A 14,765-nucleotide genomic window follows, 5' to 3' on the forward strand; every position below is an offset into this window, starting at 1 on the left:
TTGTTGCTCAGCAGCTTCTTGGCCATGGAGTCAGCCCTCATGGTTTGATCATTCTTGCAAATGAAGCGAATGGCATACTTATATCTTGCATTGGTGAGCTTCTTGTACTCAAGCACTGGCCCTTATCTGGGTCTACCAGCTAGAGCCCATGATTTGAAGGCTTCACAGGCTTCAGCACGATACTCAGCTACATACTCGTTCCAGCCAGGTTTGATGTTATGGGTCTTATGATGCTTGTAGTAGGGCTTGCTGTCTTTATACAGAACACTTACTATATCATTGTACATGAAGCAGAGATCTCTCCTATGCACCACATCCTTAGTTAACATCAGTACACATAGCTGCATCTCCAGGTAGATGATTACTGAAATACACCAAACCGGCACAGTTAGATAGTAGATAGATATGTACTTTATTTATCCCCAGGGGAAAATTAGTATGTTACAGCAGCAAGACACACCAATTAGCAAAGTTACCAAAAATATTAAGTATTCAAAAATGCACAATAGAATAACAGAGTAGGACAAATTAAAATATCAGAATATATAAAATAAAACAAAAATGCACAGTCTATACAATGAAATAGAATAGTATTGAATTACCCGACTAGGTGAAGTTACTTTGCACCACTGATTAATATTGATAGAATTCAAGTCATACAATCTACTCAGTATTTTATTTAACAAAAACCTAGTTTTGTACATCAGTTATTTGTTTTTTATTTTTACCCTCAGAATGCAGTGGTTTGATGTTCATAAAGTTACTAAACTGCCATCTCCTGACGTACCGTACAATGATGTGTTTTTTTAAATTATCGGCGAGCTCTAAAAATGTTTTTTCTCCGGCTTCCTCCCAGTCCAAAGACATGCTGCTTAGGTTGATGGAGAACTCTATATTGCCTGTGAATGTGAGCGTGAATGATTGTCTGCCTCTATATGTCAGCCCTGTAATAGTCTGGCGACTTCGCCCAATGTCAGCTGAGATCAGCTCCAGCCCCCCTGCAACCCTGAATAGGATAAACACTCACAGATAATGGATGGATGCTGTTTCCTCTTTTATCTGTACAACATTACTCATGAAGAAAAGTCAAACATCCACTTATGATGTCCCATTGAGATTGACAATTAAAACACATCCCTTCATTTAATGTTTCATTCAGAACAATAACAAAAAAAAGAAAACAGTAATTTCCATGTTTCCAGATATTTATTATATACAGCTAGGATTAATTGGCAGTTGTGTAGATATGGTGATGCACATGACAAGATGTCTCTCCATTCAACAAGATGTGTAAAGTGTTGAGTGAAGCAGCAGTGAGTTCACTCTTCCCAGGGGCTCATGTCAGTGTCGATGGCCACGCAATTGTAAGCAGCGTAACGCAGCTTCTCCTCACAAACTTTAGCACTGCAGGACAGAAAAGGATTGGAGGCTATAAATGGAATATTACTGTCAATAAAAAGCAGTTTCACAAAAAGTTCACAAGAGCTCAGAGCATTCTATGAATTGAATTAAGTGTAAGATGGACTATGAAAGCAACTGGTATTTAAATTGTGTTTTGCCATAGCACCATAAAAACAATACATCTTTAACAAGATTGTAACACATCCTGCAGAACATTGACATACCTTGGGTAGTTGGGTAAATAAAGAGTGCTGGAACATGTGGAGGACCGTGGAAGTGCATCGGTCGTTTCGAAGCTAAAACAGAAAAACGAAAAATTAAGAGCATGATGTTCTATTGTTAGCATTTCGCTAGCAGACAGCAGATTTGACTGTAATACTTATATGTAGGGGGTTTACTTGCACTCACCCTTGTTTGTCAGGAAAGACGTAGATAGGTGCAGGGAGCCGACTTCGACCAGTTACAAACCTCAGAAACCTGCTTCGATCCTCTGGAAGCAACATTTTAAGTGTTCACCATAAATGCCGCTCATTTCTTCAGTACAGCAGAGGTGAATATTTTCGGCATATCAAATACACATTCTCTGTAAAATGTTGACAAGCAAACAGTGAACTGACCATTGGTGAAGCTCGTCAGTGCTTCCCACAAGTGTTGCACTCTGACGTCAATTTGTTCCAGGTCCTCATAGCGTGCTGGTCGGGAGATAGAAAAACATGACTGAGTCCTTACGACAATATTTAATTGAAGACGATCTTTAATCTTTTCCTTAACTTAATTAACAGCTGGGCACCTTCTTTGGTATATTACAATTTGGGTTTTATTAACTTTACTTTCAATTTATCCTCCAAATGACGTGACTCGGATGATCAGAGTACATTTTTTGGCTTCTTTACATCCTTTTTGACTGAACGGTGCATTATCTTGTCACCTGGATATCAGTACAACACTTCATGGCAGTCCAACTAATACTTGTTGAGTTATTTCCGTCTGGACCAAAGTAGTGGACAAACAGTGTCACCTGTTCAATCAATGCAGAAATTGTGTGTATATTGTCAAAGGTGAATTCTAAGCTGGACACTCACTGAGTCGTTTCAGGGCCTCCACAGTGATCTCAGGGTCTCCACACACTTTCTTTTCCACTTCCTGCCAGGTGAGCATGTCGAGCACCGCCTGAGGAACCACCTTCAGCAGCCCTGCCTGCATGGCTGCAATCTGTAACACACAAACAGACAATGAGGCACGTTCACGCAATTCGATGATTTAGCGATGTATAGGAAGGCAGTAAGCCCCACCTGCTGCTTGCTCTCCTCGAGCCGAGCCTTCTGCACCAGGCGGATGAACTCGCTGCGGTCCTCGTAGCGAACAGCCACGTTACTGCCACCGGGGATGAGCTCCACCATCTGGCTGTCGCTCAGCAGGGTGGTGTACACCAGCTCCTCACCAAACCTAAACTCGTACGTCTCCTGGTCCAAGTTCTCCATGGCATCCAGCAGGTTCACCTGAACACACACACAAATTTAACTTGAGACAATGAAGGACGAGTGGCGCCACCAGAAGTTAGAAATTATAAATCATTTTTTCTTTTGGAATGCAGCAATGGGAAAGACAAGACGGTGTGGCATGCTTTTTGTCAAATTCAAAATCGTGATACAATGAGATTTATTGGTAATTTAAGTAAACTATTGATCTGGACAATTCTTCTACCAAAGAATGTTTCAGACTCAATGTGCTGTACATACTTGAAACTATGCAGAGCCTAAAATTGATGTTACATCACATGTAATGGTTTGAATGTCCTCACCAGAACAGAATCTACAGCTGGGAAATCTTTACTCCAGCTGACAGCCTCCCCAGTTAGCTGCTTCCACACCAGCCCGGGCAGAGCCAAGACCTACAGGGTGGGACACAGAAGAAGAAGCCAGAGAATCAAGCCTCTACATCCACCCCCTCTTTCTTCACAGCGTTGTTAACGACCTACAATAGGTGGAGAATGAGCATCACTCACCAGGAAGTCTTTCCCTCTGAGAGCAGCTCCCATGAGCTGACCGATCCAGTCATACTTTTGGAACTCTTTACAGGACGGGTTGGGGACGTAGTAATCTCTGGCCTCCAAGGAGCCCTGCCAGCAAGTGAAAACAAAGGCATAGCCAATGAGAACCCTGTCCAGTCAAATCTACAGTCAAAACAATGCAGCAATGGTGAGTGATTACCGTGTTGGACGTACGGCTGAAGAATGGCAGCGGCATGGGACACTCAGCTGAGCTGGGGCACAGCTCCTCAGACATGTCAGCCAGGCTGTCCCGAAATCCACCTCCCTGGTCAATGATTCCCTCTGCAATGAACTTACATTCCCACCACTGGTCATACCGGGAAGGCCATCTGACAAACCAAGAGGAAAGATGGTCAGTTTAGATTTGAATGACCCTCGAGTTTCAGTTATAGTCAGGCAACAAATGTCAGATGAGCCAGAGAAGCCTGCACACCTATAATCCAAAGTCTTCTCAAATTTGTCAGACGGCTTGAGGCCTTCATACACCTGCAAGGAGAAAAATAAAAATGATAACGCAATGGTAACCGTACCCATAACGCATCAGACAAATTCATGAAACCCGACTCTTCTCCAGCCCAGAATCCCCCCAACACTCCCGTTGGTATAAATGCATCTCATCAAACCGAAGGAGGAGGCGTCACACTCAAAGTGTTTTATACCTGATTGAACACAGTGTTCTTGCAGCTGGTGTCCAGGGAGGGGTTGTCTCTGTGCTCCATGGCAAGACGTCTGTTGATGTACAGCCGGGGCATGAAGTTTGGCTTACTGGTCTCCGAGTCCTTCAGGCACTGTGTGATGAGGGCTGAGCGGCGTTTGGACAGCAGCAGGAACTGCTTTATGCTCTAGAGGGCACCAGAGAAGGTCATTTAGGAGACTTTTAAAGTTTGTGTAAATCAGTAAATAAGTAAGTAAGTTTGTGTAGATCGGTAAATCAGCATATTATCAGTATGACCTATTGTCAGCTTTAAAATACTTTATCAATCAGCTCGTGTGAGTGGGATGGTATCAAATATTAGTGAGCAATATATTTGTCTAGCATTTTCTAAAAAACTAATATATTAATACAAGTTATCCACTACTTAATGGTGATGTATTTAACTGTCTTTTGTACCTTTTTGAATCAAACAAAAAAAACCTGTTTCTTTATTGTGCAACGGAGCACTGAAAGAATGCTATTTCACTCCACTCTATACCGTCAGCGTTACCTTTTTCATATATTTACTATAAATCTGGTGAGAACATCGGTTTGGCGGTTATTGCTGCTTATTGCCTAGTTGTTATTCGGTGTCAGTCTTGTATATTTTAAAAACTCCACAATGACTTACTTTCATCTGGTTGAAGGTACCCAGACTGTAGTCCCAGGCTGGTACCAGGTGTGGGAGCACGCTGTCCAGGAGACAAATGAACCTGCAGAGAGGAAGACATAAGAATAAAACACAAACATTCACAAATGCGTAATGCTTTAAGCAACATAGACAATCACAGCACTGCATCCGACTTGTATTTCAGAGATGTATATGACTTTGGAGTCACTGGTTGATTAAAAAATAATTATCATGACACTTCTATAGCTTTCTGGACATGCACTTTGTCTGGTTGTCCCAACAAAACACCACCATTAGGTGATAAAAATGTAACTCCATGATGACTGTAAGAGCCATGGCAGTAAGATGAATGTTACCTCTGTATGACCAGCGCTCTGCGGTACAGCACGTCGGGCGTGTTGCCCTGCAGACGGGGGTATCGCACCAAGTTAGAGGACTGGAAAACATCCGCGTTCAGACCCAGGTCTCTTTCACATGATGACTTCACCTTCAAACCTCGGATCCGGACATCTATGCCCTCATCTGCGGAGACAAAACCGTTGTTTCAGGTACATTACGACACTACAGAAGCTCGTGCAGCCAAAGAACCACACAAAATGTATTGAAGTGTTTCAAATCACAGAAAATATCTGGTCAATCTTCCATAGAAAACATGCTCAAAAGTCATACCTCTACATTCCTCAATCCGGACTTCAATCACAGGCAGGTGGGCCGTCATATCCTCCAGCACACATACTTCTCCAATCAGGTTGCTGCAGGCAAAAGAAGAGCAGAGGTGGTTCAAACCAACTGCAGTCAAAACTATGAAAAACTATGAAATCTGTAAATAGTTCAGTGTGGCAGGCACAGACGCTTGCACTTTTGTACTTTTATCAACAGAAAACAGATTTTGATTATTCAGCAGAGCATCACTTTAATAAATGGGGCTAGACCAATATATCAGGTGGATATTGGCCTTTTTAACAGAGCAGATTTTGTCTGTTGTAATAATAGGGAGGTTCCTACATTTATTTACTGCATTTAACAATAATAATAATAATAAAAGAAAGAGCTCACTCGTCTAAGGTGACGTCACTCAGCTTCTTCAGGTTGTCTCCCTCTCCTCCAAACACTGTGACTCTCTTGGGCATGTAGTTGTCATCTGTAGAGTCGACTGTCAATATCAGCTTACTAGAGAGCAAAGAGAAGCATGTCATATATATATATATATGATAAAGACACGTCTACGAATTACCACAGGACAGAGCGCAGGACCCCAGTGGGATGAGAGGAGGCAGACTGTGTTTACATCGATGATGCTTGGTGCTCAAACACAGTCAAAGTTGATGGAAAATGTTTCCCCGATGTCAAATTATTTATGTCAAGATGCCGGCCATAACATCTGTCCAGCGAAAGCACCAGTGTTTTTGTTGCTGCGGTTTACATTCCTCCGGATGCAAATTTTAAAAATGCACGACATGATTGCTCTACTGTTTTTGTTCTGTCATGTTCTTCTTGTGTAGCATGAATGGACTAGGCCACAACCGCATTTCGTTGTACAACCATCTGTTGCAGAATGACAATAAATGATCGTTAAACCTTGAGTGTCTATTCACACCGCGGTCCAAAGTCTCACACATTGCATTGTAAAAGTACATGCAGTCAATAACTACCATGTTACAAAACTCGAAGAGCGCAGACCTCCGCCAAGGCAAAAATGCCCAATCTCGAAATGTTAACCAACGAGAACAATAATGCGTGTATCCGCCTACGTGATATGGATAAGCGCCAAGATTAAATGTGATCTTCCTTGTCCCGTGCTACACCCTTCCACCAAGTTTCATGAAAAGTAAATTTTCCCTAATCCTGCAGACGAACAGATAAACAGACAAACCTCCGTGGCAGAGATAATATAATATAAATACGTGTATAATATGTAGCTGACATCGAAAAATGACAAACAAAAACATAAAATACATTAAGTTCAAGGTTCGGATTACAATTAATAACCTAGAAAACCGCACAGACACACACTACAGTTGGCACTAATATCTTGTGATTCGTCACTTTGTTGCTCAGCAGCTTACTTGACCACAGTGCCTTTCTTCATGTGCAGGCGGATCCAGTGTTGTCCCTGCATGCCGTCGCTCTCCCAGTAGGTTTCAATGTCGCCGTCGGTCAGACAGCTCGCCCCTCCGCTGGGATCCTCCTGTCAGCAAATAAAGGTAATCCATGTCTTAAACCCTTCACTGACTGACTTGTTATTACACGTTTTCCACAGGATTCAATCAATTCAATTCAATTGAATCAATTAAATTGAATCTGTTGTATCATCGAAGTACAAAAAGTAGAAGATAAACAGACTGAATGTTTTCTTGCCTTTAATACTCTTACATATCTCAAGGACTGGAACAGGAACAGGAAAAAACAAGGAAATACAAACACCTGAGAGCACGTGACTCACCGAACATGAGGAAACATCAATACTGGTCACGCACTGCTTCACACTCCCCAGGTTCTCATCCTCTTTCCCGATGTGGTCATAGAAGTAATGCACCAAGTCCTCGTCACATTCGTATGCCCAGGTGGGAGGAACATACCTTGAGTATTTGAAGGGGAACAACACGGTTCATTTGACAATCTGCTCAGTCTAAACAAAGTCTTGACTTTCTAATCCGATTCATCACAAACATGCTCACCTTAGCTTCTGGACGGCAGCGTCATCACACTCAGCGATTTGGGGTTTGGAGCCCATGTAAAGTGCGTTCTCCACACTCACCACCTGCTCCCACCTGTTGCAGGGCTTGTGGTCGTAGCCGAAGAGCTGCTGTTGTCTGCTGATGGTCTCCGGTGACTCCACCGGCACCAGCCTGTCGCCTCCCTCTGTGTGCTTACACACCAGGATCCAGCCTTCCTCCAGCTCCTGGCCCGGACGGTGCTCCTCCAGTTGCTCCTGGACGCAGACATGGCTTGTTATGTCAACATGTTGACATGTTTTCCCACCACATTTAAAATTATTGAAACTGAAGTAACAGGTAATAAAAGCATCCTCACCAAAAGAGGGACAAGTGGGGTTGTGCAGGATGTGATTCACAAAATAGCCTGGTGTTAAACTGGAACTTTAATTTTCAGCTGATATTCTCAACTATTTAATGGCTCTGGTTCAGTGAGTGTAACCTGGAAAGGAGAGAGAATCGTACCTTATTGATTTTGACCCACAGGCCCTGGCTGTTGCAGTATTCCTCCCCTGTTGTCCGGATACAAGTCCCTTTCTTTGGTTCTATGTTGAACTTGCCTAACTTCTTAATGTGTGGAGTCTGGTGTGGATTCTCAAAGATGGAGACGAGCGTTTTTCCTAAGGTGGAGCCTCCTGTAGATGCTCCGGCGGAGGCTGAGGAGGTGGACGATGAATCCTTGCAGATCTTGTAGCACACCTCTTTGGAGACATAACACAGACACTCCGGCACCGCCTCGCTCCTCTTGAAACACTCGATACACCTGTTAAGAAAGCGGATCCTGCCAAGCAGCAGGTGAGGGTTGTCGCCCAGAGACATGATGATGATGATGGAGGTGAGTCAGCAGCTCAGCAGCAGGGGGGCGTCAGCTAACATTACACCACTGTCCTGCCTGTGTTGTGTTGTCTGGTTGAGCGTGGATGCTCCTGTCAAAACAAAGCAAACACAACCGAATGTTCCTGAGAAACTGAGCATTCAACGAACGGTAGCACAATCCTGGGATTTAATTCGATGTTCAGCTTTCTTTTACTGGAGTCTAAAAGGTGAAACAAAACCCGCTAATCAGCGACTAAAGTCCGCTGACACAGTAAGATGAGTATCGGCTCCTTCTCTAAAGAGCTAACATTAGCTAGCTAGCTAGCTAACGTTAGGTGTTAGTTAAATTTGTGTATCCTGGGACGTTTATGACGCATGTTCTCCACAAAATCACGTTAATTCAATTAGAAGTTACGGAGAGAAAAGTACTTGGTGAGCTAAAAGCCAGAGGGATGTCTAGAATCAGTATTGACGTACCCTTACTGCCGAGTAGTATTGTTAAATGTGAAACTCGTCTGTTGGACTTCGTTGCAATTCTGACAACGCGGAAGCGCATAAGAGACTTTTGAACCTCTCCAAGTTCCGTCGTTGACATTTCAAAATAAAAGTCTCACCACTGTTAATCCCTCATTTTCATTTTACATATTGAATTGGTATTTATTGAGAAATAAGAACGGAAGCTAGAAAAATTGCTGAAAATTAAGAAATGTGAGACTACCCGTCTGGAAAATGTTGAAGCCTGAAAGCATTTAAACTGATGACTGTCCGTGTACGTTTTAGTCATCTGTTTTACCGTTAATTCGGAAAAACCAAAATACGGTAATATAGTTTTTTTCCGAATTAACGCTAAAACAGATGACTAAAACGTACACGGACCATCCTTTCACTCTCTCTCTCTCCACTCAGATAAAACACCCGGACAACAGAAACACACTAGAGAGGTCAACCAGGCCGGGAATACTGAGAGAGAGCTCAGAAGAAGACTGCTGGCAGCCAAGTGTCCCCCTCAGGGAGAATGGCCAAGCTGCAGTTAATCATTGTGCCAACAGCTGAAACATGACCAAGCGGGCCTCCTTCCCCTAATTAGAGAAAATTAAAACCATGCGCTTGCTTCTGGAAGAGTGTGAACCAGAGGTATGAAGCTCATTTGAAAGATGTTCAGGTTATGTCAAGGAGTATTGATATCTTGTGTCTTTTTGAATCAGCCTTTTGAGTCTGCAGGAGCACCAGCAGAGGGTGGTATAAGTCACATTTTTAAACAACAGGAATGTAGTAACAATGTAATGGTGCATTCACGAAGCTACTATTTTTCAGCAGAAACTACACTGCTGATGCTCTCATTATAATACAATTAATATTTTGAGACAGTTTCTCCAGGTATTGTAACAATGATTTGTTTATTATACTTGTTTATTGTTGAATGTTATGCACCTTCCGCCACGACAAATTCCTTGCAGGTGAAAACTTGCTTGGCAATAAACGGTTCTGATTCTGATTCTGATTCTGATTGATAAGGTTGAAAACAAGCACCATGATTTTTCAGCGTTTAAAGTGGTTAAATATGACACCATGATGTTGAGTGCCTACAAAAACCATAAATAAGAGCCAAACGTCCACAGCAATAGTCAAAAATATATTATTACGTTTTTGACAATGATCACATGTAGGTATGAAACTTGAGCATTAGGAACGGTGGGCTGCCGTGTAGCACCTGGGGAATAGCAGTTCAGTGGGGTTCACTTCAACATGCTTACAGGAAGAGAATGGGATTAAACTGCCAACCTTGTGGTTAAAGAACAACTCACTCAATCCCCTGAGACACAGCCTCTCCCAAAATTTAAATTCTATCGATGTGCCAAATCCTGTGAAAACCAAAGAGGGCCAAAAATAGTGTAACACATTTCGTCTGGGATTCAACGAACCACATTCGCTACAGTTGTAACGTAAGTAGTCTACTGTAAAGCAAACTGAGACATTGTGAGACCAGTTTCGCTTTTCTCCCCCCTCCATATCGCAGCCAAGAGATTCATTTGAGCAGCGAGAGCACCATCCAGGAGTTAGTTCATTATTGTATTTGGCAGAGCCGATGGCGAAGCCAGAGGAGGCCGGGGAGATTTCCAGACATGCTGTACATAGCTGTGATTGGCCACTGTGGGCCAGATGATGGATTGTTGGACTTGTGGCCATACGACTTTCACAGCCAAAGGTCCCTTGTTGCACAACACAGAGACTATGTGGTTGAGTTTAAAAGTCCTGAGAGATCCTTGATTTATAAAATGATCTTTGACGTAATTGTTCATTTGGATTGGCTTAATAGAGTTATTTTAGTATTTACACAATACTTCAGGGTTTAAACAATATAAGATGATGTATAATTGCCTCAGTTGAGACCTTTGAGGTGAAGCTCCCATGGCGATAGTCTGTGTGACATTTGGAACAGTAATCCAACAGCACAGGGTATTTCTTTACACTCCATCCAAGTGTCTGTGTTGACAGGGAGACGATACCTCCTATCATTATTCTCTCACTTTGCAATGTCAGTAATGTGTTGAAGATACATTTTTGCTGTCGGTGGAGTGTCTCCTTCATCCAGATCTTTTCTGAGAGGAGAATAAAAGTCCTGCTTTGTAGTGAAGACGGAAGGATTAGATGATGTGAGAGGACGAGGGTCTCTGAGAGAGCTCGACAACCTTTTACTGGCACCTGTCACTGTTTTATCATGAGGACCAACCGCCCGTCCTTTGGCTCTAAGTGGTGATGGCAGTGGAGTGTTGACTGGATTAACAAGAGGCAGTGGAGGGTAGTTCTGTTTGGTCTTCGCCATCTCTTCTTACTCTCCTCTTGAAACTCTTCTCCCGAACCTCCAAGTGCTGCTCTGTAGTTAAAGATAGGAAAAGCAAGGCTCCAGCAGTGGGATGAAGAGTAAAGTCAAAGCCGTGGAGAACCGTGTCTCTGGCTGGGAGACTTGGCTTGTCAACGGCATGTGTCTGGTGGCCTCCTACCTCTGGAGCAGGCTGTGTGATTTACTCTGCTACAGGAGGAGGCGCAGAGCATCCACTTCGCCTGCCATTCAGGTATACAAGGCTGTTTGACTTGTTGAATGATAACAATTGAAAAATTAGCTGAGGAACACTCACGCATTTTTGTTAAAAGGAACTAGACTAGAATATTAACCTATTCGTAATGGTGGTTGTTGATTTAGGGCGTTGAATATTTTACAGTTCATTTTTGTATTGTGCAGTTTGTGGACTAACAGTGTGTGTGTGTGTGTGTGTGTATCTGCGTTTTAATGAATGACAGAGGTGGGTGAAAGACAGTTTCCCACCTTTGAGGACAGATAAGTTGTATTCTATTGTATTCTATCGAAAAAGTGTGAAGACTTTGCTTGATTTGCAAACTCCTGCATACGGTTCCTGTAGGAATAATATGATTGTTTAAAATGGGAAGCATCAGATGAACAGGAATATAGTGTATACTCCATGAAAATTACATAATTCACTGTTTTCAGCAATGAATAGTTGTGGAGTTGCTTTAAACAGAACGCCTTGACCAGTTACTAATACAATAGATCCTGTCCAAAACTTTTGGACAGTCTTCAGAGGGGAAGGCAGCAACTGTAGCATCGAACTACCTCCCTTACTTGATAATCTCACTGTCCTTGTAGGAATGTCCTATTAGACAGCAGGAATAGTCATTCCAGAAAGTGTTTAACAGCAGAGAGACATATGGATATTTAAGGTGACGCTTCGCAGGTGAATAAAATCTTGAGGTTGATTAAACATAGTTATTAAAAATGAAACTAGACAGAGCAATGTCCTTGCCTCGACTTTATTTGCTCTGTTTATTCTCATTGATGTTGTTTTTAGTGTCCTTGGAAGATGCTATGATGCAGGGTTGGCATTGAATACCACTGATTTACCACAATGGCACTGTTGCACGACAAGAAAAATGTGTGTATGTGTGTATGTGTGTGTTCTACTGAGAGAATAGACTTTGAATTCTGCGGGAAAGATCCAGCTCATAAGTTGTGTTAAACACAACAGCAGGCAGCAGAGGCCTGGTGCTGCTGTGTTGTAGCATCAGATTTCATGACGAAAGGCTCTCAACCACAGGGTGATGGAAAGGAGTTTCCTCACTAATCATATGTTCCAGTGACTATTATTACTTTAACCTCAGACAACAAACAAGCACCACAGATGCATGCTTTCTAAATGTCACTGATATGGACTTGAACAACCTTTACAACTATTATAATTTGTACATGTCTGTGCCGACTTAGGTTTATTTGACAGCTACACTATTTATTTGAATTATATGTAAACATATTATGGTTAGATATTTTAATTTGATTTATATATATCTATTAATATATTAAGCCACCTTAGCACTCATTTTTCCCACATTATCCTCCAGCTAAATGTCACATTTAATTTAATTAGGTAGCTCAACATATGGTGGGTAATCCTTCCAGCAGCAATGTGGTGCCCAGTATTTGAAGAAAAGATGAGACTGTTAATCATGTGTGTTTTACTATGTTATGGATAGCAGCAGGAAGGATAACATATGAGATAAGGAGCTGATGGTGTTTATGAGTGCAGAGTTCAGAGAATCTGGTGTGAAGGTACAATGAGCTCTGACGGTAGAGCGTGAGAGTTATAGCAGTGTTTTGCTGCCATCTAGTGAATTCTGCATTGCGACTGTGAAGTAGTAATTGGTGTATTAATGCAATGGTGACATTGCATGGGGTGGGAAAAGCAACAGACTGAAAACCTTTCAAGATCAGTGCAAGAGAGCTTCTCTGCTGATGTTCACTTGAGGAGTTCCAGTTATTTGCCTCCCTCAAAACAATTGGATGTGGCTCATTCTCTCGTTAACTGCTTCACATTGTGGAATGCTAATTTATGCAGAGCAAAATCTGCCTCAGAATAAATAAACATTACACATCTAAATACACATACACACTGGATCTTTATGCCGTCAGACATTACTCCTCAGAGACAAGCTGACGGGCACCCTCTCTCGTTTCCATTCCTCTCTTGGCATTCAGGAGATCCACACTGACATTTACTGTTGTAGATCGATGAGTATGTGACTCAGCTTTCTTTGCACAGATGGACAATGCCACCTGCTGTTCAAAATAGAATCTGATTCAGTGAGTCAATGGGACCAGGAGCATACAGTTCCAAATGTATTCATACAACACTGACCAAAGTGCTGTACAAGCTAAACCACAAAAACAACACACTGAAAACACAAAGACCAGTTCAAAAGACAAAAGGACGATATTATACAAGGCAACTCTCATGGTGAACTAAAAGCTAAAATCTATTTGGCAAAGAAGAGAGGCAAAGAGGCAGCCTAACACGTAAAGACTTGTTATACGGTTTGAGGGCTACAGCTGCAAAGGCGTGCTTTCCTCTGTGCTTCAGCCTTGATATTTGGACAAGGAGCAACTTTTCAGCTGTGTTCATCAGAGTGACGGCCTGTTGGAAGAAGCTGCTCTTGTGTCTGGTTGTTTTGGCGTTCAGCGTTCTTTAGCGCCTCCCAGAGGGGAGAAGTTCAAAGTGTTTGAGTCCAGGGCGGTAAGGGTCTGCAGCGACGTTTCCTGGATGGAGGGCAGGCTGGCACCAATGTTTTTCTCTGTAGTTCTGATTGTCTGTTGTACTCTGGTACTGTCCTGTTTGTTGACTGATCCAAACCACACAGTGATGGACGTGCAGAGAACAGACTGGATTATCATGGTGCTGAAGTAGCGCAGGAAGCACATCTTCTGCTGAGCCTTTTCTTTCGTCATGGTGTCTATGTAGGAAGTCCACTTTATGACCTGAGAAATGATGGATCCCATGATGGCCGATGAGGTGCAGTGGTTCGTGTAAAGGGTGAAGTCTAGTGAAGACTAGTGGGGAGAGCACACATCCCTGTGGGGGTCGCAGTGTTGATGGTCTAGGTGCTGGATGTGATTTTCCCCAGTCTCACCTGCTCCTCCTGTCCGTCAGGAAGTCTGTGATCCCGAGTGAGTTTGGAGCGGAGTATCTCCGGGATGACGGTGTTGAACGACGAGCTAAAGCTCACAAACAGGGTCCTTGCGTGTGGGGAATCGAGGTGTTGCGGAATGTAGAGCAGTCCCATGTTCACTGCATCATCCACTGACATTTGCCTGGTAACTGCAAGGGGTTCAGCAGAGGTCCAGTGATGTCCTTCAGGTGGGTCAACGCCAGTCTCTCAAAGGATTGACCACAGGCGTCAGAGCGAGGGGCCTGTGCTCATTTGATCTTGTGATGGAGGGATTCTGGACCAACTCCAAGCGTGAAGGGAGGCCTGGCTAGCACCTACATAAAGGGACTTACAGTAGTCTAGTCGGGTCGAGATAAAAGGATGTTTAACATTTTTTATAACGTTTTTAGAACATTTTACATCATTTAGTTCTTCACAGCGTGTCCAATCTCAAAAGGCATCAGA

The 14,765-nt window shown here is 42.9% G+C and overlaps 1 protein-coding gene across 1 annotated transcript; it reads right to left on the reverse strand.

The window, feature by feature from the left end:
* Positions 1-1,062: 1,062 nt before the first annotated feature.
* On the reverse strand, positions 1,063-8,845 carry hectd3 (HECT domain containing 3). Its single transcript, XM_079285607.1, has 20 exons — positions 8,784-8,845; positions 7,956-8,416; positions 7,455-7,708; positions 7,220-7,355; positions 6,843-6,964; positions 5,833-5,946; positions 5,446-5,528; positions 5,133-5,298; positions 4,777-4,858; positions 4,111-4,293; positions 3,885-3,937; positions 3,612-3,780; positions 3,407-3,520; positions 3,203-3,292; positions 2,694-2,900; positions 2,484-2,613; positions 2,019-2,093; positions 1,810-1,891; positions 1,626-1,697; positions 1,063-1,404 (listed from the first exon to the last, which is right to left on the reverse strand). Exons 2-20 carry the CDS (start codon positions 8,307-8,309, stop codon positions 1,320-1,322), a joined length of 2,571 nt encoding a protein of 856 aa, XP_079141733.1. The 5' UTR covers positions 8,310-8,416; positions 8,784-8,845; the 3' UTR covers positions 1,063-1,319.
* Between the last annotated feature and the right edge of the window lie 5,920 nt (positions 8,846-14,765).

This window comes from Melanostigma gelatinosum (assembly GCF_949748355.1).
Source record: "Melanostigma gelatinosum genome assembly, chromosome: 15".
NCBI lineage: Eukaryota > Metazoa > Chordata > Actinopteri > Perciformes > Zoarcidae > Melanostigma > Melanostigma gelatinosum.

Excerpts from the sequence above, each read along its gene's own strand:
- hectd3 (XM_079285607.1), bottom strand. The coding sequence starts at position 8,309 with ATGTCTCTGGGCGACAACCCTCACCTGCTGCTTGGCAGGATCCGCTTT. Across the intron at positions 3,293-3,406 it reads TCAGAGGGAAAGACTTCCTG|GTCTTGGCTCTGCCCGGGCT; the intron begins GTGAGTGATGCT and ends CCCACCCTGTAG. Across the intron at positions 1,892-2,018 it reads ACTGACGAGCTTCACCAATG|AGGATCGAAGCAGGTTTCTG; the intron begins GTCAGTTCACTG and ends TGTTGCTTCCAG.